General features: G+C 37.7%; 1 protein-coding gene across 1 annotated transcript; it reads left to right on the forward strand.

Moving 5' to 3' along the window:
* Window positions 1–2,860: 2,860 nt before the first annotated feature.
* Window positions 2,861–3,376, forward strand: LOC114235922 (nucleotide triphosphate diphosphatase NUDT15-like). Its single transcript, XM_057545680.1, has one exon. The coding sequence runs from the start codon at window positions 2,861–2,863 to the stop codon at window positions 3,374–3,376; it is 516 nt and encodes a 171-aa protein (XP_057401663.1).
* The last annotated feature ends 19,665 nt before the right edge of the window (window positions 3,377–23,041 follow it).

Here is a 23,041-nt window from a genome sequence, read left to right on the forward strand (position 1 = left end):
TTGCCATTTGTGTGTGATATGATGAAGTACAAAGATGGTGTTGCATATCATTAAGTGTATGTCAAGTTGATGTTTGCAGTAAGCTCTGTGTACAAGCTTTGTTTTCATTGCTTGCAGCTCCCTCACATAAAGAGACTGTGATGACAATATCGTATCACAATATACCAGAGCCTCGTCACAGTGTGATCCTCAGGGATGATATTGGGTCATGTTATAGATGAAGCAGCAATATAATAGATCCAAGAAAGCATGATCTTGGAAGCTCTGTTTTCAATAAGAAGAAAGAATAGGTTATTCTGGGCTTGGAAAAAATTTAGAAAATAGTCATCCCCAAAGGCTAACTTGCTGTCCACATTCTGCACTGTAGCAGAAAGACTTTATAATTTCCAAATTGACCAGATTGTTTTCAGTCCTTATTTTATTTGATTTTCAACAGAATTGATTTTGTTGTTCATTCCCTCTTAAAAAGTCTCTCCTCCTTGGGTACCAAGATTCCACACTGTCTGCTTCTTTCCACCTTCTCCCACTCCCCTTTCTCAGTCTTTTTTGCTGAGCCTTCTTCCTCTAAATTAATCTATCCATTACTCATCTATTCATTTTTTTCACTTTTTTTTTTTTTTTGGCCACGCCAGGTGGCATGTGAGATCTTAGTTCCCTGACCAGGGATCAAACCTGCGCCCACCACAGTGGAAGCACGGAGTCTTAACCACCGGACCTCCAGGGAAGTCCCTTTTATTTTTCACTTTTTCAACAAATATTTGTTGTGCATACTATGGGCCAGGCACTGACTTAAGTACTGGAAATACAGCGATAAGCAAAATACACACCATCTCTGCCCTCAAGGAGCTAACATATAGTAAAATTGTTGGTTCCCTGGATTGGGTATTTTTGATGTTCTTTAAAATCTCATTGCAGGCACACAAGTATGACATCTTTTCCTTCCTCCTTCCTGAGCTAACACAAAGGATCAGCTTGTCAAATCAGGCCCAGGAAGATAAGCGATCTATCCAGTATTATGATTTGCTAATAATTTCAAGGCTACAAGCAATCAACAGGCATAAGTGGAACAAAGAGAAAACAGGAATATCTCTGCGGCTGCTCAGGTCTTCCCACTCTGCAATGGACATGATCTCTGTAACCCAGAGTAACAGATGCTCATGTGTGTGATTTCTCTTCTGTATATAACAAGGACTGTGCAGGGTCTCAGATTCTACCCTACTTTTACATTAACCAGTTAGCCTGTAACTGTTTCATAGATGCTGACAGAAGACATGAGACTCCTGGGTTAGAAACAAAGGACTTTATTACTCTGGGCAAAAGCAGTAGCCAGAGCTTCATTTGTTTGTGTCAATTCCCCATGTCCCCCCCAAATCCCATAGCAGTGACACAAAGGGCTCATTATAGATGCCTACATATCAGTTGGTTGCATTACACAAGGGGAACACTGAGCTTGGGGAATCCACCACTTTTAGAGTTAGTGGAAACAAGCCTGTTTGTTTTCTCAGTGGAGATGTTAGCTCATCTCTCTGTGCAAACCCAGCCCTGAAAAATAGCTTGGGTAAAGAGTGATCAGACATAAAATATGTAAGGATGCTCAGGGTCCAGTGTAGATTGCTACTCCCAGCATATACTTTCTCTTGGAATGCACTAATATGGTTTGAGATTATCAATAATTTGAGCATTCCCTCTCTTATATCTTTAAGTCAACCTTCTCTATTGGTCCCTTCCCATCAATATTTAAACTAATGCAAATCTGGTCCACCTTAAAAACTCTCTCCCTCTACCACACTCTCCTGTCCAATTACAACCTTTTCTTAATAGTCAAACTTATTACAATTATGTGTCCTAACATTCTGTCTCCCTTTCTTTATCTCCAGCTTCTTCTTCAACCCCCCACACTGCATCTGGGATCAATTTGATACTCTATTGAAACAGCCTTCTCAGTCTCAGCTTCCTCCTCTGTAGGTAGAAGTAACAGAAATATTCACTTAATAGGTCTGTTCTGAGTACGAAATGTGTTAATAAATGTGACGAGTTGAGAGCAGTGCCGGGCACATTGTCCGTGTTCAGTAATTGTTAGGTGGCAACCTCGTCCTCATCATTGTCATCAATGAAATTCTTGTTGCTAAATCCAGTGGGCACTTTTCAGTTCCTATTTGACACCCCTGTGTTGACCACTTTTTCCTTCTTGAAACTCCCCCTCCTTCAGCTTCCATGATGCCAGACTCTCTTAATTTTCCTCTTACTTCTCTGGACAGCCTTCTTGGTCAGATTTGTGTGTTCTGTCTCAGGCTGTCTTAAATGGTGATATCCCTCAGAGTCCTCTGTTAACCTCCTTTCTCTTTTTTATCTACATGCTTTCACTTAATGATATTATCCACTCCCGTGCCTGAATTACTTTCTATATGGAGATGCCAATACTCTGTACCTTTTCATTTACTTTTTTAACAGATATTTTTAGGACATCTTCTATGTGCCAAACACTGGGATAACTATTGTGAGTAAAACCGACAGGATTCCTGCTCTCATGCGACTTAGTCTTTAATAGGGAAAGCAGATAAAAAACAAATAATCACACATACAACTCTACACCTATAGATGAGTTAATGGCTCCAAAGCAAAGATAGTCCTAAGAAAGTATAACACGTCAATCTGACCTAGGGGAAAGGAGAAATGCAGGGCTCCTTAAGGCAGTGGTGCTTGGGTAGACATCAACAGGATGCAAAGGCACTCACTAGGTAAAGGAGGAGAGGAGGAAATAAAAGAGAGTACAAAGTATTCAAGGAACTTAAAGAAGATCAGTTTTGCTAAAACATCGCAAGGGGAAAAGAAGAGCAAGATAGAATTAGACTCTCGGGCTATGACGGCCAGGGCAGAGCAGCAGCGGCGGCGCCCAGGAGTCGGGGTAGGAGTCGTGGTGACCAGCTGCCGGCATCCTCACTGCATTCTCCTGGGGAGGAAGAAAGGGTCATTTGGAGCCGGCAATTTCCAACTTCCCAGGGGCCACTTGGAGTTCGGTGAAAGCTGGGAAGAATGTGCTCAAAGGGAAACCTGGGAAGAAGCAGCTCTTCACCTGAAAAATGTTCGCTTGGCCTCGGTTGTGAATTCTTTCGTTGAGGAAGAGAATTACCATTATGTCACTATTTTAATGAAAGGAGAGGTGGACGTGACTCATGGTTCAGAACCAAAGAATGTAGAGCCTGAGAAAAATGAAAGTTGGGAGTGGATTCCTTGGGAAGAATTTCCTCCCCTGGACGAGCTTTTCTGGGCACTATGTTGTTTAAAGGAACAAGGCTACGATCCATTTAAAGAAGATTTGGATCATCTGGTAGGATATAAAGGAAATCACCTACAGGTGAACAAGGAGACGCCCTGATTTTTTTTTTTTTTTAATGGGTTAGCCAAAAAGTTCATTCGGTTTTCCTGTAAGATGGCTCTAGTAGCGCTTAGTTGTCTTTAACTTCATTCGAAACAATTTTATTAGATTGTATTGTGACAGCTGTCATATCAGTGTGCATTTAAAAAAACACTTATCAAAACTGGTGAATTTTTGTGTAACCATTTTAATATTGAAGATGGAAGAAAAAAGCAACATTTTTGGCATATTATGCTTGATTATTTCAAGAAAGGAAAAATGCAACTGAAACGCAAAAAAAGATTTGTGCAGTGTATGGAGAAGGTGCTGTGACTGAGCGAACGTGTCAAAAATGGTTTGCGAAATTTCGTGCAGGAGGTTTCTCGCTGGATGAAGCTCCATGGTCAGGTAGACCAGTTGAAGTTGATAGCGATCAAATCGAGACATTGATTGAGAGCAATCGACATTATACCACTCAGGAGATAGCAGACATACTCAAAATATCCAAATCAACTGTTGAAAATCATTTACACCAGCTTGGTTATGTTCATCGCTTTGATGTTTGGGTTCCACATAAGTGAAAAAAACCTTCTTGACCGTATTTCTGCATGCAATTCTCTACTGAAACGTAATGAAAACGTTCCGTTTTTAAAACAAATTGTGAAGGGCAATGAAAAGTGGATACTGTACAATAATGTGGAGAGGAAGAGATCGTGGGGCAAGTGAAATGAACCACCACCAAGCACACCAAAGGCCGGTATTCATCCAAAGAAGGTGATGCTGTGTATATGGTGGGATTGGAAGGGAGTCCTCTATTATGAGCTCCTTCTGGAAAACCAAACGATTAATTCCAACAAGTACTGCTCCCAATTAGACCAACTGAAAGCAGCACTCGATGAAAAGCATCCAGAATTAGTCAACAGAAAACGCATAATCTTCCATCAGGATAATGCAAGACTGCCTGTTTCTTTGATGACCAGGCAAAAACTGTTACAGCTTGTCTGGGAAGTTCTGATTCACCCGACATTGCACCTTCGGATTTCCATTGATTTTGGTCTTTACAAAATTCTCTTAATGGAAAAAATTTCAATTCCCTGGAAGACTGTAAAAGGCACCTGGCACAGTTCTTTGCTCAAAAAGATACAAAGTTTTGGGAAGATGGAATTATGAAGTTGCCTGAAAAATGGCAGAAGGTAGTGGAACAAAAGGGTGAATACGTTGTTCAATGATGTTCTTGGTGAAAATGAAAAATGTGTCTTTTATTTTTACCCAAAAAACCAAAGGAACTTTTTGGCCAACCCATACATAAAAGGCAAAACAAGGTCCTGTTAAAGAATGAAAAATATCTACATTTCAGAACAACTCCATTTTATCTGAAAAGTCCCACATGATTGCCAGTAATTTATTTGGAGTCTCTTAATATACCCAACACCCTTTCAGCCAGTACTTGTGAAAATTTTTCAGATATTGTGTTATGAATTGTATTTCAGACTCAGAAAATGTGATAAATGGTGATGTTGTGGTAATTCTGCTTTCCCTATTTCTCTGTGGTATTGACTGTGCTGTTTGTCATTACGTGTGCATGGAGGAGAGTGCAGAATTTGTCTTAGTGTTTCAGTTCTAATAGAGAACCTAATTCAGGTGCAGGGCATTCTGCAACAGTATGCCCGTTGCAGAATTTAACACATTTGTTGACTTTTCTCTTTATTTAAATCAAAAAAATTTTTGGTAATATATTGTGACAGTCCCTGCAACTAGAGCAAACAAGACAGGTCTTTAGGGTGTATTTCCCAGGTTTCCGATTGAGAACCTAAAGCAAGGGAAGTGAGACAAACCATCCAGGATCTGTATCCCATCATTAATAGGCCCTGTCATTTTGGATCTCTCAGTTGATCTGAGATTCAGCTTCCTTATGTGTAAAATGCTATTAGACTAGGGCAGTGGATCTCAAAGTGTGACCCAGGGAAATCCTTAAGACCCTTTCAAGGGTCCTCAGGGTTAAAGCTGTTTTTGTCATATGAAGACTTCATTTGCTTTTTTCATTCTCATTCTTTCCTGAGTGTACAGAGGAGTTTGCATGTTGTGTGATACTGTAGCAGACTGAATGCAAAGCAGATATGAGAGTCTGGCTCTCTTCTATTAAGCTAGACGTGAAAGAAATCGACAAAAATGTAAAACAATGCCACTCTTCTCACTGGTTCTTTTGTTTTTTCTTTAAAGAAAAATACCTATATTTTTTATAAAAAATTATGTTAACATATAACGCTTTTTGTTATTTGTAAATAAATTAATAAAAGAATTCTTACAAAACAAAAAAAAAAAAAATGAGAGAGAATTAGAGAAGGAAGCAGAGACCAGACCACACAAGGGCCTCCAGACCATGTTGGTGTTCAGTTTAATCCTAAGAGCAACGGGAAGGAATTGAAGGGTATAAAACTGAGACAGGAGTGAGGAAGCTGGTGACATGATCAAATTTTTGTTTTTGAAACATCACCGTGGTGCAGCAGATATTAGAGGACCCAATGGTGGATGGCGGGGGGCAGGGGGGGATTTAGTTTGGATTTGAGTGGTGTCAGTGGACATGAGAAATGGACAGATTTGAGATGTTTTAGGAGATAATTTTGATATAGTAAAATTTGGTATTAGATCAAATGTGGGTGAAGGAAGGGAAAATATCAAGGATGACCCCTAAGTTTAGACTTGTGCAGGTAGATAGATGGTAGCTGAAAAATACTCCCGTATTTTTCTCCTGATTTTTGTCCACATACTCAGTTGCCTACTATATATATCCCTAGCTTCCAATCTCACTTGCCCATCAAATCATGATGTCCAAAACTGAACTATTCTTCTAGTATCAAATGTTCCTTCTTCTGTGCTATTGCAGTGAATGCGGTGAATGCCACAGCCAGCCATCCAGTTGTTCAAGTCAGTTGACCTTGACTCTTTCTTCTCCATCACATCCAGCTAATAACCAAATCATTTTGATTTTCTCTTCTTAAGCTCTTTTATATCTGCCCACATTTCTCTGTTTCCACTGCTACTAGCTTAGGTCAAGTCCTCATCTCTTATCTGGATTTTGGCAATTGCTGTTACTTGGCTTCCCTGCCTTCAGTCTCCCAATTCTCTAATCTATCCTTTGCCCTGCTGGTGCCCATGGTCTATAAAGTAAAGCCATGTTTCCTTAGTATGGCAGAAAAGACTCTCCATAATCAGGCCCTAGCCACATCTTTAGCATAATAATTTTTTGCTTTAATCCTTACTCTACACAGACCAAATCAAGGAACCCTCACAGAGCAATTGTGAGGAAACCATTCAAGAAGGCATCTTCAACCCCTCTAGCACTATCAGATATACCACAACTTTGCACAGGCAGTTTGATAAACCCATATATTTGTAATAAAAATTAACCAAAATTGTGACAAATCCTCAAATTCATTAGAATCTTGACAGAATATAATTGCTCCAATAATGTTACAAGCCTTGGTGAATATAGATGAAAACATTTTACTAATTGGAAGACAATAAATCTTTTTGGAAAGTGTGTACTAAGTTTGAGCTGCACTGGGTAACTTCCTCCTGCACACCCACTTTACAGTATGCATGCCTCAGTTACGATGATTTCTTTTACAATCAATAGAATCGTGTGACTTAAAATGCTTAAACCACAAAAGGGAGGGTATTGAATCACTTAACTGAGGAGGTCAGAGGTAGGAGGGCTTCAGGCATAGTTCATTCAGGGCTCCAATTCCTGTTTTCTGTTAGTCCTTCAGCTCTGTCCTCTTTGTTGGCTTTATCTTTAGTGTAGCTTCATTCATGGGAACAAAATGGCTACTGCATGATGGCTCATACACACATTATAATTTCCAGAGCAAGAGGGCCTCTATGTCCCAGGGTTCCCAACCTATAAGTTGAGCTTCCTGCTGATTGGATCACAGCTGAACTAATTCATTCATTCCTGAGATGGTCATATGCTAATAAAGACATTACCTGGTCCAATCACTGTGGCAAATGGAGGTAGGTTTATGCCAAGAAAAGTCCACCTCAAATTTGAGAGAGGAGTGGTGTTCATCAGTCCCATATAATCTACATGGTTTCTCTAAAATGACAGGAATAAAATTCCCCAAAGGAAAACCTGATAGTTATTGAGTATTAGTGAACAAGAAAAATGGATGAATCCCAAACAGCCAACCTGTGAATATTCACTATAGACACAAATTAAATTTGTTCATGAGCAAACAAAAATTACTCTGTGCCCTGGAGTTTTTAAAGCAACTTGTAAGGGGTCAAAAACAAATATCAGTAGTCTATTGCAAGGGTGAAGAGAGCGAAGTGGAACAGAGCCCATTTCTAAGAAATCCCATTGATGAATATGGGTGGATAGAAGACTGAATTATGTGGATGGCTCTCAAACCACACATTCATTCATTCATTCATAGAACATTTATGGAGTATCAACTCTATTCCAGAAAATGCTTAATATAACAGGATCCTTGACCTTAAGGACTTCATCCGATCAGGAACTACAGAATTAAATAAGATACAAGTGAAAAGTCAGCAATATTGCACATCAGAGTGAAAGTATAATAGAACAGAGTGAAAATAAAGCCACATAGAAAATCTAGTGGAGTCTTCAACACACCCTTTAATATTTCCTTCAAATCTAACACTTCTATAATGCAGTCTTTAACATAAAGCAATGCTTATTTCCAATCAACAGGTGTCCGAGAACAGAAACCTGTATTGCCTATATTAAAAGGTAAATGGAAGAAAAATTTATCTTACTCTGGCTGCACACTCTAAAAAAATAATATAAAACAACCTTGATTGTTTGGAAACAAAAGTGGATCATTGTTGTCTCAGGGAGCTTTTATGTGCAAAATACATTTGATAATAGTGTGACTTCTTTTAAGCTATTATATTCTGTGATCATCTGGGGAAATAGTTTGGGGGATAAATACAGCAGAAATATTTAGAGAAAGGACATTAAAAAGGAAGAATAGCAGGCACAGTTGATTCTTTTTTGACATTCTTTTACAGTATAAAAATCATCAAATCCTTGGTCCATATCACAGGGATAATGCTGAAAAAATTCTAATCACTTTATCATTATTCCCAGAAGTGTCCTGGAGCTCCAATTCTGAGGGCAGGGCTTTCTGTAAGCATCTAACATTAAGATATAACTGAGAGAAAAATTGGAGAAATGGTTTCTTCACATGAAGTATACTTCATAATAAAATTTTAATGTAATATTGACATTTCTGGTTTTTAACTCTGTTGGGCAGAATCTTGATGGAAAAGAAAATCACTTGTGACAGCTTCAGCATGAGTGTCTAATATCATGGCAATTTAACCCGGTTTTATCCTATATCAGAGGTATTTCATCAGAAAAGAACTAAAATGTCCTTCATGTTTTACAGAAGAAAGTCATCGCTCGTAACAGATAATGCTAACATTGTCTTAAAAATATTAGCTATTATTGAGTGAATAGTGTGGGAAATATGGGTGGTTTATTTTCAGAGGTTTTGGTAAATAATTTAATGTATGTATATATGTTTGTATGTATGTGTATACACACACTATTTTGGTCAGAGTATTGATTTATCTATCTGAACTGAATTGGTCTGCTTTGGTCAAACAGCTGAGAAGTTGAGCCAAATCATGACATTTGTGACCCGTGTGACATTTACAGTTGAACAGAGGACTCAGGCTCACTACTCAGAGTATGGTCCACAGACCACAGCTTCAGAATTGCCTTGGATCTATTAGAAATGCAAAATCCAGCCCCTCAGCCCCAGATCTACCGAATCAGCATCTGCATTATAACAAGATCTCTAGGAGATTAAAGCATTAACTACATAAGGGGATCTCAACGCTGGCTCCCCATTAGAATCACTAAAGGTGATTTTCAAATATTTGATTCCCAAGTCTTACCCCAGACCAATTAAATCAGACTTTTTTAAGGACAGGACCAAGGCCTGGGTATTTCTAAATGCCCACCAAGTGATTCTAATGCACTGCCAGATTTGAGAACGGTAGGTTACACAATGCCCAAACAATCAATAAATCCAGTGTATTCTGAAAGGACAAAAAAGAAGAAGAAGGTCAAACCAATTACTTTGCATTTGGTACCACTCTATAAATGATTGATTTTTTAAACTGTTAGTAAGTTTGCTTAGCTACTGTGTGAACACAGCCTGCTATGTCTCAACCTGCCCAGAAATGTATTGTATTGTAAATCAAGAAGAGGAAGACTTTGCTATCTAAATTAATTGAAAGAAGATTTTAGGTTTGTTTTTCAACTTTACTTTCTTTTGCCAACCTTATTCACCAACCTGACAGGTCTAAATACTGAATCTCAGACACTGCATGTTTAAACCTCTGCACCTTTGGATTACCCATCCTTTTCTCCATGCACTCAATTCTCAGTTTTTACCTCAAACATTCCCTTATCACTGTAGCCCAAATGCATTTCCCCTTCCCTGAATTCCCACATTTCTCAGTACTTCTATCATTGCCTGTTTGATTTCTACATATAATCTCAAGCATTAGCAGTCTATTCCAATCTCTTATGCATGAATAGGAAAGGAAAACATAAATCAGAGCATAGTACATGTGGCAGTCATTATTATCCCATCTTACAGATGAGGAAACTGAGTCTCAGAGAGGCAAAGGGACAGGTTAAAAAGTTTCAACACTAAGATATTTTTCCCAAGACTGTCTGACTCAGAGGACAGAGGAAGTTTGGTTTGCTTTTGTTTGTTAGTGTGTATGTGTTTTTAATAGATTGTAGTACTTTAATTATAGTTCTGGGGCAGATTAAGAATATGAACACACTAAAACATACTGAAAGAATACTCATCCTTAAAATCAATGTCCACTCTGATCTTTGGAATGAACCCAGTGATTTTTCTCTTTTACACTAACTTGGTTTCTCTTGCCAGAAAATTATTGGAGCTTGAATGGGAAGGGGAGGTATTCTTTGTATGCTTCTTTCTTTAAAATTACTTTTTAATACACAAGTAGTAACTGAATAACTTTCTTGTGAAAAATTAGAACATTATAGATGTGGATAACATTCCTTGTCCAACACACACATCTTGCACTCTACTCAGTCAGATACCTTCCTTCCCTCCTCAGAAGTAATCATTTTATCTGTGCACACTCTTTAAGACATTTTTAATGTATTTAAATACATATATATGGTATATTATAAAACATTTTGATCATGGCAAATACTGATATATTGATTGTTTTGTTGATAAAAACATATGACTCTTGGGAATTAAGAGTTTTATTTGTATGTCTAAAGTAAAAGACCTGGGAAGGATATATAATTCAGGGGTTGACAGAATTAAGATTCAAAATTATATCTCAACCCTGTGAATAATACCCTAAAGCTAGAAAGATAAAAATTTAGGTAGCATAAATATTAAAGCCCTGCACAAAGTACAAGTTACAAATGGAGAATTCTGATTTGATATTAGTTTATATGGAAAAAATTAGTGGTTTATCACAGACTCAAAATTTAATAAAAATTCTAACACTTTGAAAAGTCAGTAGTTCTTATCTCTAAAATAAGATTCCTTATAAAATATCAGAATTACTCCAGAATATCTAATTTTAGAAGGAAAATACTAGACTGTGTAAAATGTGTTTAATATGGTAAACTAGTAATTTTAAAATGTGGGACTTATTTTGTGATTTATATTCTTCATATTTTTTCTTCTTTATAAAAAGAAAAACAAACAAAAAAAAAACCAACGCCAAGTAAAAGAAAACTCTTGTGCTTCTCTCAGGTCAAATGCCCTAATGTTTACTACAGTACAAAACATTCATTAGGATTTCAGTGTGAAAAGGGCCTATGATGAAACATTGCAATAGTATTCCTTCCCAATATTGATGTCTTCTCGAGTAAGGATCTTGCCCTGTGGAATTAAATCTCACTCAATGTAAAGCTAATTATCTATTATGATAACTTATTTTAGTGAAGAATATTCATACTCAACAGTCTTTGCCAGAATGTCTGGAACTGGGGACAGGGGAGTCAGGGACATTCTCTGCATGAGACACGTGCAGACTAAATCTTGACCCTTCTGTCTGATTTTTCTTTGGAACATGTCACAAAACAGATTCTCCAAACAGGAAAATTTAGAAGCTCTGATTATCTGAAAAATCACTGATTATCTGAAAAGCTTTCCCTGTGTTTGTGGATATCTTCTTGTTGTGATTTTAGATATATCAGAACTGATTGTATAGGGTACAAGGAAGTATAGGTTCTAAGAGATAAATTGGTTTTCCTTTCCAAAGGAAGACAAATATTATATTCATTTATCATAACCTTGACTGATCGTAAGACATAGGTGACCATGAGTCTTGACCTCTTTTCATTTATTCTACATTAATGTAACTTCATACATAAACATGCTAAGTATTTCAGAAAGTGGAACCCTGAAAGATAAGGAAGAATCTGAGTTAATGGAGCAAATATATCAATGTGTTTTTAAGAACTCCAAACCATGGCTTTATTTGAATTTATCTGTCTCTGCCCTGATGTCCACCATAGTCTATTAGAAGGAGAGTCAAGGTGTTAACTCTATTACTGACTTTATTCAGCAGCATCAGACCAGTAAAGGTGTTTATCTACTCGTGTGTGCTGCTCCAGATAGAGTAGCTCATTGTAATTCTCCCCTCCAGGTTCCCTTCCCTAAGGAAATATCTATATCTCAGATCTGTCTAATTAATCAGGATGTGAAGAATAGAAAATTGTGAGACAATCCCTATGCTCATCGTTGCTGGGCTTTAAAAAGCTCAATAAAGTTTCTATCTACATTTTTTTGTTTATACTGTGGAGTAAAATGGATCAAACAGGCAAAGAACTGTGGCAACAGACATGGTGCCTTTGTGCAATAAAACACATACTGTGTATCAAAGAAATATTGTGCCACTTCTCTGAAGCTGACATTGGAATGACATTGTAATCCTGACCATCTGTCTTCCTCCTCTAGGTGTTGACGAATGTACGGTAGTGAGTGGAGGCTGCCAACAGCGCTGTATTAACACTCTGGGCACTTTCCATTGTGCATGTGATACGGGGTACAGTCTCCATGCTGATGAACGCACCTGCCTAAGTGAGTAAACATTAGAACCAGTTTGAAGTCGTTTTCAGTGAAAATTGACCTGCCCACGTAGGGGCAGGAAGAAAAGGTTTTTCTATTGTAAAAACATCTATAGAAGCTGACAATTTTCAAGTACAATTCTATCTCTTAGAATTTAAAAAAGATATTTTGCTGTTAAAAGACTAAAAGACAAAAAAGATGGGGAAGGAAATATAGAAATTAACATTCACAAGCAAAGCTTGGGTCCCCCCAAATGTGTGACTGTTCCACAGGGTATCATTTCTGCCACATGCAGTAAAGTATAAATTTGTTAATTACTGCTCATATACAACAAGTTCAGCACAGACTCACAGTAAAGAGAGGAGGCTGGGCTGTTACAATCACTAGCTACAATGTTCACTCATTTCAAACCAGACTCAGAAGTGGACTCATGATTATAACAGCAAAAATTATAACAGATTATATATAAGGAGTTTAGGGTTTCTCAAGAATAGTTAAAACTACACACATTAAATCTGAGGTTGCTATACACTTATTGTGTATCAAAATGTTCTTAGATATCAGTTTTGGGTGGTAAGATTATTATTGTTAAGTCTTTGTATGTTTCTGAATTTTATAAATTTCCTAAAATGAGTATGTACGCAGGAAAAAAAAAACAGAAAAACTTTAAAAATACGGTGTTTCCTGTATGATTTATAAATGTTCTTTTTTAAAATTTTTTTTAATTTATTTTTTTAACGTCTTTATTGGAGTATAATTGCTTTACAGTGTTGTGTTAGTTTCTGCTGTATAACAAAGTGAATCAGCTATATGCATACGTATATCCCCATATCCCCTCCCTCTTGCGTCTCTCTCCCACCCTCCTTATCCCACCCCTCTAGGTGGTCGCAAAGCACTGAACTGATCTCCCTGAAATGTTCTTTTTTAACTGAAGTAATTTACATAAAAGTGATTTTTTATTGAATGATGATCCTCAGATGGCATCAAGCACATTCTGATTTCACCTCCAGGTCCCTTTGAAAAATATCTATTATACTGAAAGAATAGCACCTTATACAACACAATTTAATTGCTGGTTTAATTTATATAGGGTTTGTTAACTTGTCCATCTACTCAAAATTATTAGCATTTTATGAGTATTGTATAATTATGAAATTTGGAATAGAAATCAGCCAGTTTTGCTTAACTTCATAACATATACTCTCTCTTTTTCCTAACATAGGAAATGAGAGGAAGCCAGGTGAAACAGGTAAAGATGTCCTAGTCATAGATCTGATTTTGATAGAAGAAAATGGAGGTTTTGAGAGCAAAGAAAGGACTTTTCCAAAGTTGAGTGAAGAGGCAGATAGAAGCCATATCGTAGTATCAGGGAACTCAGTATCTACAGCAGGCACCAGTGGTGGGACAGCAGCACATGCATATTTTTGTAATCTCCCAAATATCCCCTTCTTTTTGCAAAATTACTGCTTGTTGCAACAGGAATCCCTTTCCCGTCCGCATCTCCATCTCCAACCTGTAAAGACTTCAGCTGGTAATATCCTTAAACTACCACTCTAACTTCTCTCAGTCACAAAATATTTAGGGGCAGGATTACCTATACATGCAGATATGGTATTTATCGGTAAAGGTTGAGCTGGTGAATTTTTTTTTTTTAATTATGTATTTATTTATTTATTTATTTGGCTGTGTTGGGTCTTCGTTTCTGTGTGAGGGCTTTCTCTAGTTGTGGCAAGCGGGGGCCACTCTTCATCGCGGTGCGCGGGCCTCTCACTATCACGGCCTCTCTTGCTGCGGAGCACAGGCTCCAGACGCGCAGGCTCAGTAGTTGTGGCTCACGGGCCTAGTTGCTCCGCGGCATGTGGGATCTTCCCAGACCAGGGCTCGAACCCGTGTCCCCTGCATTAGCAGGCAGATTCTCAACCACTGCGCCACCAGGGAAGCCCGAGCTGGTGAATTTTTGTGTCTGATATAAAAATATTTTGCAAAGTAATGAATTTTATATATCTATGGTATCTGGTCTTTGCGATAAGGCAAAATAAACACTCTAGTGACCAACTAAAATGATATCTTGAGGTATAATTAATTTTCTAAACTCTGGCAGTTATTAGCTATTTCTTAGTAAAATCATTAAGCTCTTTCCTTGTTCCTCACCACCATTGCTCTGGAATTTTCCAACTTTTGTTTCAATGACCTCAGGTCAAAGGTGGACTTGGATAAGAATATTATGGTTTATCATTTCTATTTCTATTCCTTAAAATCCATCCTGTACAGACACATGGACACTATGGCAATAGCATATTTGCAGCTGCATAGGCTGATCCTCTCCTTGTACAGAATTTCAACATAGTGTACAAATTAAAAATTAAGCTAAAGAGAAATATGGATTTCATGATTGCAGTCATTTTAAAGCCTTCAACCCCTTGGATGTCATTCCACAGAAGTACTGGACTCAAGAGTCCAGCAATTGACCTTTGTGGAAATTTTCATGCCTCTCTCACATGAATATACTGGTTCTGGTTTCAAAGAATGGTCCTAAGAATCTCAGTTGACACAATTACAGCAGTCTTGTTACAATGAACTCAAGAAGAATTTAAGCATTTTGTATTTAAATACTAATAATGTGAGCTTGAGGATAAGAACTGTTTGTTTGCTTTGAAAGAAAGGGTGTACTGTAGAGAACTGAGTCTCACATTGGTTTGTATTTTGAGTAATATTGTAGCAAGGGTCAGATATTTTTAAAAACAGTACAATTAAATTAGCCCACTTTCCCTTTGGTATTTGTTACCTGGCAGGAAACTGAGAATGGTGGTTGATCTTACCAGGAAACTGTAGTAGACAGAAATTCTTCATGACCAGTCACAGAAGAGAAGATGGCGTTATGGAATTTTATGATTCCACTACTTTGGAGTCCTTGAAATTAGTTGCCTCCATTTCTTCCTTCCTCTCGACCTTCTTTCCCTTCCTTTGCCCCATTCTGCCCATCAATCACAGGCCTAAGCTAGTGTGACTTTTTGAGTTAGAGCCGCTGGTACTTTTTGCACTTTCTCTTAGTCACAGCAGCAGTAAACTTCTTGTACCCCAAATCCTTACAGAGTTTAAGATGACTTCATTTCAGGAAAGGATCTCCTCTCTAAGGGCTGTGCACTTGTGGTGACATATGGCCAGCAGTTACTAGTCAACCTCCACCAGAATGATAAAGTTACACAAAGTGGTGTTAAGAGAGGGGGTCCATAATATCCAGCTATAGTGTACAGGCCACTTGGCTCCCCATAAAGTACTGCCTGGACTGCTGATAAAATGTGATCCCAGTAAAACTGGGGATCATGGCCTCAGTGACCCTCAGTTTGAGCCCCTGAATTTGTTTGCAAATTTTTGGAATGCATGTCACTTTACTGGTGGAAAGGGCCTATTACTTTCTTGAGCTTTTTAAAGGCGTCTATGACACTTCAAAATATCCCCCATATAATTTTGTCCTTATGATGGTGCTTCTTTAAAAGGTGTATACATGGGAGGATTTCATGATACTGTTATATCATGATACAGTCTCACGACACTGTCGTATAGTCTGAGGCTAAGCTGGTCAATGACTGCTTCTCCCTACACCTTCCTTTATAATGGGATTCTGGGACAGAGGTCTGGGTCCTTGTCCTTGAGCAGCACAGTTACACCTGGTTGGTGAAGGGTCCAGACATAGCATGGGAAAGCAGTCAAAAATGAAATTTTTTTTTTATAAATTTTTTTAAATTAATTAATTAATTAATTTATTTTTGCTGTGTTGGGTCTCAGTTTCTGTGCGAGGGCTTTCTCTAGTTGCGGCAAGCGGGGGCCACTCTTCATCGCGGTGCGCGGGCCTCTCACTATCGCGGCCTCTCTTGCTGCGGAGCACAGGCTCCAGACGCGCAGGCTCAGTAGTTGTGGCTCACGGGACTAGTTGCTCCGCGGCATGTGGGATCTTCCCAGACCAGGGTTCGAACCCATGTCCCCTGCATTGGCAGGCAGATTCTCAACCACTACGCCACCAGGGAAGCCCTCAAAAATGAAATTTTGACCAGATTTGCTTTGCTATCAGTGGTCTCCATTAACACAGATATTACCAAGTAATACATATACTTTTAAATTTCCCTTTACTTGGAAACCAACAGCTTAAAAAAAATGGAAACTAGAGTTTAGCCATCATCAGAAAGACAGAAATATTCATACTAGCCCACCATTGACTCTCGTCCATGGGCTAGGAACACTGGCACGGTGGAATCCAAGTTGGTGCGTGGCCTTCAGCAAATCACTTAATCTCTCTACAGTCTCTACGGTCTGGTTTCCTCATGCGAAACTGGACAAAATGACCTTAAAGTTACTGCATCTCTAAAGTGTTATAATATTATGGAGTTCCCTAAATTACTAATTTGTTACGTATCATCTGCTAACCTGTATTTTTTAAAAGTCCATTGGATTCTGTGGAATAATTATTTTGTAGAGCTCAGATTTTATTTGAAAAGTATATAAAGAGCTTAGACTTTAGAAAGTCCCACATAAAAACAATGAGTGAGAATTTTATATCCAGTTTAATAAAAATGAGTGCATGACTTCAATGTTTTTAATGAAAACAATAACTACGCTTTGGTGCTTTTTTGAAAATACTGTTTTCTGTATCATAGAATCATATTTTGGAGGAATCCAGGGACTAATTCAGCCTAATCTACTTTAGAGATAAGAAGTCTGAGATCCAAAGAAATCAAGTAACTTTCACTCTGAACAAAAGAAGTTTTCAGGAAAATCTGGCTAATTTCACTTCTAATCAAATGCTTTAAAATAATTTCTGATAAATATTTTAAAAGACTAAGAAAAATCATAAAGGTACTGTGAAATGAAATTCTTACATTCTATTTTAGTAAATAGAGCTGAGGGTTAAGATAATGTATTTTCATAATAGCTATTGATGAAAGAAATCCACCTTATATTATCACCCTATAAGTGCAAATTTATCACTTCTCTCTTACATTTCTATCATATTCTCCAACAAACCTGGCTACTCTCAATTCTCCAAGTCAGCTATGCCCTTTTCCACTTCCACACCTTACCTTACTCAACCTGGACTTCTCTCTCACCAGTACTCCACCTGTCAAAAGTCTACTTACCATGTTCCATGTTCAATGTCGGTTGGCCTGTTAAACCTTCTCTGGTGACCCCAGACAAAAGCATTCCTTCTTTTTCTTCTAATACCATATTATTTAGTGTTGCCTTAATGACACATTATAACATATAGTTTTATATGTGTGCAATTGGGCTTCAGACCAAATGAAAGACACTAATGACCTTCTAATGATCAGCTTTCAGAGAAGTCTTTTCCATGCCTTTCTCAATGGCCTCTGACACTATTAACCACTCATTTTTCTAAATCTTCCTCTTGACTTCCTGACAGCACAATTTTCACCTTTGACTGCTGCCTCTCTGTACTTACATTCTTGTTACCCGGTTCTGACTTTGGATCATCTTCCTCTCTCCTTGCTATGGACTGAATTGTGTCCCCCAAATGTGCATGTTGAAGCCCCAGGTTCCAATGTGATGGTATTTGGAGGTGGAGTCTTTGGGATATAATTAGGTTTAGATGAGCTCATGAGGGTGGAAGACCCTCATGATGGATTTAGTGCCCGTATAAGAAGAGAGAGCAGAGAGCTTGCTGTCTCCACCATACCAGGATCTAGCTGAAAGGTGGCCATCTGAAGCCAGGAAGAGAGCTCTCACCAGAAACCAAACCCTACTAGAACCTTGACCTTGGACTTTCCAGCCTCCAGAGCTGTGAGAAAATAAATTGATAAGGCCACCCAGACCACGGTATTTTGTTACAGCAGCCCAAGAGGACTAATGCACTCATCTCTTCTTTATTCCCCCTTCTCTAGTCTATCTCCATTTTACTCTTCTACTTTTAGACAGAAGTTAATACCTATACAATATCCAGCAAGTATTTGTTAAATGTTAGCTATTATTATAACAGAATGTAAAAAGATGTAAGGACTTTATCCAGATGGATTTGCTTGTTGGGGAAAAACTCAAACTTGCAGTATTTCTAGCTTTGGGACTTCAGACAAAATACATTATCTTCTGATAGCTTTGAATTGAAGATTTTCTCATGTTGAGAGGCAGACTTTAGTAAATATGACTAAATATAAGTAATGATAATGTAGACTAAACTCCTTCTTTTGCCAGTGGCTATTTTTTAACAGCCAGGGGCTAGATACCAAAATAATTATATTACCCAAATTTTCTGTATTTAGCTGTGTAATTTGCATTGTAAGTAACTTGTAAGGTTTTAGCTATAATTTGGTATACCTCACAAAATCTTTGTCTTTCCATTTTTTTCTTTTTTATAACAACCTTGTGAAACATGCTCAGCTCAAATCTCCGTTCATAATCATGTCCTTCCTGTGCTATATTTGTTGAAATTAGCCTTCCCAGAGGGACGAAATAATTAAATGATTGAAAGTTTTAATGCTTGCATAGTTCTCTTACCTCTCTTTCATGCCTTCAGCACATAGGTTTATTAACATCTGTACTCACAAATAAACAAATGGAATCACTGGTGTCTGCACAGAGAAACCTCAGATAAACAACATTTTAATTATTTTCATCTTTAACACAAGAATTCTTTATTTCCACTTGCTGGAAGTGGTCAGGAACTGTTTTTGTTCAATGGTTCCTTTTTATTCTCACTAAATGAGGTTGGGGGGAAGGAAGAAGAAAGGTTACCTGGAAGCTGTAAACCAAAGATTTTTCTGTGTGATGAAGTGTGAAGCATAATAGAATCAGAGGTCATATTTTAATTCTAAGTAAACAGAAGTTAGGTGGCAAGAAGAGGGTAGATGTACAACCTGGAAGCTTGATTAAATAGATATTCTTAGTAAAATTTTGAGCTTGAATAAATTTTCTTACATCAGATTTTTATGTTTCACATTTTAAGATAATGCTAAACTTAGAAAAAAAAGATTGAGAAAACTATTAGATGTGGTGGTCTTCACACAATGGATTCTTTTGTTTTTGATCTCAGTGTTCTGATCAGTGATGTCTAAGTTTTATTTGATAAAAGGAGTGGAAGATTCTTTCTAGGGAATGCAAAGAGATTGCCCTCAAATTAGAGACGAAAGAAGTTAAAGACTTTCATTGTAACTACCTTTCAATTAATTGCATTATTTATGAAGACAAATTAGAAGCATAATTCATTTCAGGTGACAGCTGATATCTTGAATAGGGCTATGTCAGGTTAAAAAACTTGTTTAGTTTGTCAGGTTGATGGCATCTCTCAGTCATTATCAAATTCATCGCCCTCGCAATATTAATCACTTTTGTGTGGTAGGTGATATATTTAATTCCTCAAAGTTGAATTTAAGGAATACTTCTCCTCTGCCGTCCTCGTTCCCTATCTGTGGCCTTGAAAAAAAATCATGAACTTCCCAAGTTTTTATCCATTTTGTTGATAATTAACCCAATTCAAACCCTATTTCCAAATCCAATGGATTTTAGGAATGCATTCAGAAATCTTTTTTTTCTACAGCTTTTCTACAGTCTTCAGACTTGAGAAGGTAAGACTGACAGTTTTAGATAGAGTCAGACTAAGGTCTGAATTCTACTGCATCGTATAAGAGTTGTGTGATCTTGGCCCAGTTTCTTAATCTCTGATCTTCAGAGTTCATATCACCTTTATCTCTTTCTCTGTCTCTCTAACTGTATCTATACCTAATATAACCAGGATAATAATTCACAAAAATCAATATTATACATTGTACAAGGCCACAAACCTTATAAAGAGGGATGTATTTAATACACTAGAATGGGGAATGGGGGAGACTGAGAGTGTATTCTGGGCTAAAAGTGAACAAATGAAACAAGAGTGGTCCTTCCAAGGACTGGGGAGTGATAAGAATTTTTCTTGAACTGAGCAGTGTGATAAACTTCACCTTCTGTATCCAACGTTAAAACAAAACAAAGTGATGAAATGTTAGCCCAGTGGTCTTCATCCTTGCCAGTTGCCTTTTCTTTTCTTCTTTCCCTCTATGTGGAAAGTAAATTCACAGGTCTTCCTTCAGAATAATCTCTAGGAATTTTTTCTAGCTATATTTGTAAAATATTTTTAAACGTAAGATTTTCAGAACATATATTGAACAAATAATAAAACCCTACTTTTAAGCACTAAATAATTTTGTTTTCTTACGTTTCCCGAATAATTTCATAGTGCATTACAGAATATACCCCCGTATGAGATGAATAAAAATATGAAGAGATTAAAATAATACCTGGCACATAATCGAAGTTCAGTAAATGGTGGCTTGAATCAGTAATTTATAATTATTATGTATCTACCTTTATTATTTTCCCACAATCAGAGCACCTATTCAATGCACAAAGATACTGAGAATAGGAGATTCTGAATTGTATACAACTAGAAATACAGGAACTTCTCTTTAAATTATTTGTTTATGAAAATAGAGAATGGGATTTAGGATTGTGAGAAAAATATTGATAATCTGAAAGCAGCATGTCTTGGGGAAAAAAGTCCCAATTTTTCAGGGTAACAATTTTAACTTTACCACATAGCTACCCTGTATAAAAGGTGTGTGACTTTGAGCTGTCACTTAGCTGTTCAAAACTCCGTTTCTCCATATGTAGTGGGTAGTAAGGAAAAGTTACAGTGAAATCCTTAGTGCAGTGCCTGACACAGAGCGAGCAATCAATAAAAGTTAGCTCGTAATATTAATATTAGTTCTATACTTGCAGTTGGCTGTAGTCATAGGACTAAATAAAATTACAGAGGGTCAGACACTATAATTATAAACTGACTTTGGTGATCAGATGGGCAGCTTTGTTGCTAGCTTTTTAGCAAACATACATTCATTGATTCTTTTAACAACTCCCTGTTGCACTTTCTTTTTCTTTGCATTTTTAATGCTTTTGGAGCTTTAAAGCAATATTCACAACTATATTTTCACTGAATAGTAAAATATTCTCATTCTCATTTATCACTGGGTTGAAGATTTATATCTCCCTGTTTCCAAAAGCACTGGAGGCAGCAAGCTTTAGGCAGCTTATGCATTTTCACGGGGTCCAAAGTGCAAAAAGACTTGAAACATAAAATAGTACTACCTCCATCTAGAAGCAGCAGAAGGATTAAGTGCTTGCAAATACCAGATATGAGCATAAAACTTAAATCCAAATCTAGTACCCCAGTATAGTTTTCTAGCAGCTGACGAGAGCCACATGGTTTAAACCACGTTTGCATTTTCTAACAACAATAATCATAGAGACATTTTTTTAAATTCAGTGATTTCAGAATCTACTACTGAATGCATGTCTTTCATTTTGCAGAGAAAACAGAAATTTTCAGCGAAGAGACCTCCCAACTTTGACTCCCATCTAGAACATTTGATACTAACTCTTAGCTCTGTCTGCTTTACTCTTCACTGAGAAGAAAAATGCTCTGCTGTTATTTCAGGCTAATCCCATCCTGCCTTCCCCTTAGAACCTCAAAATGTTGGAGGCGGATGGAAGGAAAAGACTATATAAAAGAGGTTATGGAGTCATCACAGAAATGGAAGGGAACCCAGAGAAAGTTGTGTCCTACAACCCACAGAGGAGAGAATGTCAGGAAGGAGAGGTCATTACGTTCAAGATTTAAGTAAAAGGACAGAAAGGTGTTCCATGAAACTCTCCGTGGATAATGTATGGATAACCCTGGTAAAACTAGTTTTAGGGAGGAGTTTTATTTTAAGATAGAGAGAAAGAAGTTGATGATAGAGGAGAAAGAAGGAAGTGTTAGGAGCAAGGTTCTCTGTCTTTCAAGGAGTACTTTTCAATCATTCTGTTTAACATCTTGAAAGCAAAGACGTCTCCTTCCTTCCTTTCTCTTGTCCTTGGATTGTAGGACACAACTTTCTCTTGGTTCCCTTCCTTCTTTGTGATGACTCCCTAACCTTTTTCATATAGTCTTTCCCCTCTGCCCACCTCCAAAATTTTTTTGATCTTCAGAGTTCTTGTTTTGGCCCTTTCTCCACTCCCTCCTGAGTGATTGTTTCCACTTGCAAATCTTTACCTACTCCAGTTAGCTAGAAATGAAAGATGTTCGAATTAACATTACTAAATCAGATGGCTCTCTTTGTTCTCTGGACCCAGAGATCTGGCCATTGCCTGAGGCCCTCTTTGAGGACGTCCTCCGGCCTTGCAAACTTACTGGACCTAAAATTAAATATATCTTCCTTCCTGCCCTCCACCCCCCCCCCCCCGACTTTCTTCTTCTCCTCTGAGTAGTAAGGACAGCTCAGGCCACCCATTTTCCAGGTCAGTCTAGTTTATCTGGAGTCACTCATGACTCCTCCTTTCTCTGATTCCACATATCAAGCTCCCCAGCAAGACCAATGGGCAAGTTCTCCACAATATCCCCCAAAGGGCTGGCTCCACTGTGACTACTTTCATTCTGACCCTCATAATTTCTTACAGAAAGGTTTACTGTAATTGCCTCTTAACTGGTATCATCCTTCGTACTTGCCCCCTTCAATTGATTATCTAAACTACTGCCAGAGACACCTCT

This window comes from Balaenoptera acutorostrata, chromosome 4, assembly GCF_949987535.1.
Source record: "Balaenoptera acutorostrata chromosome 4, mBalAcu1.1, whole genome shotgun sequence".
NCBI classification, from domain to species: Eukaryota; Metazoa; Chordata; class Mammalia; order Artiodactyla; family Balaenopteridae; genus Balaenoptera; species Balaenoptera acutorostrata.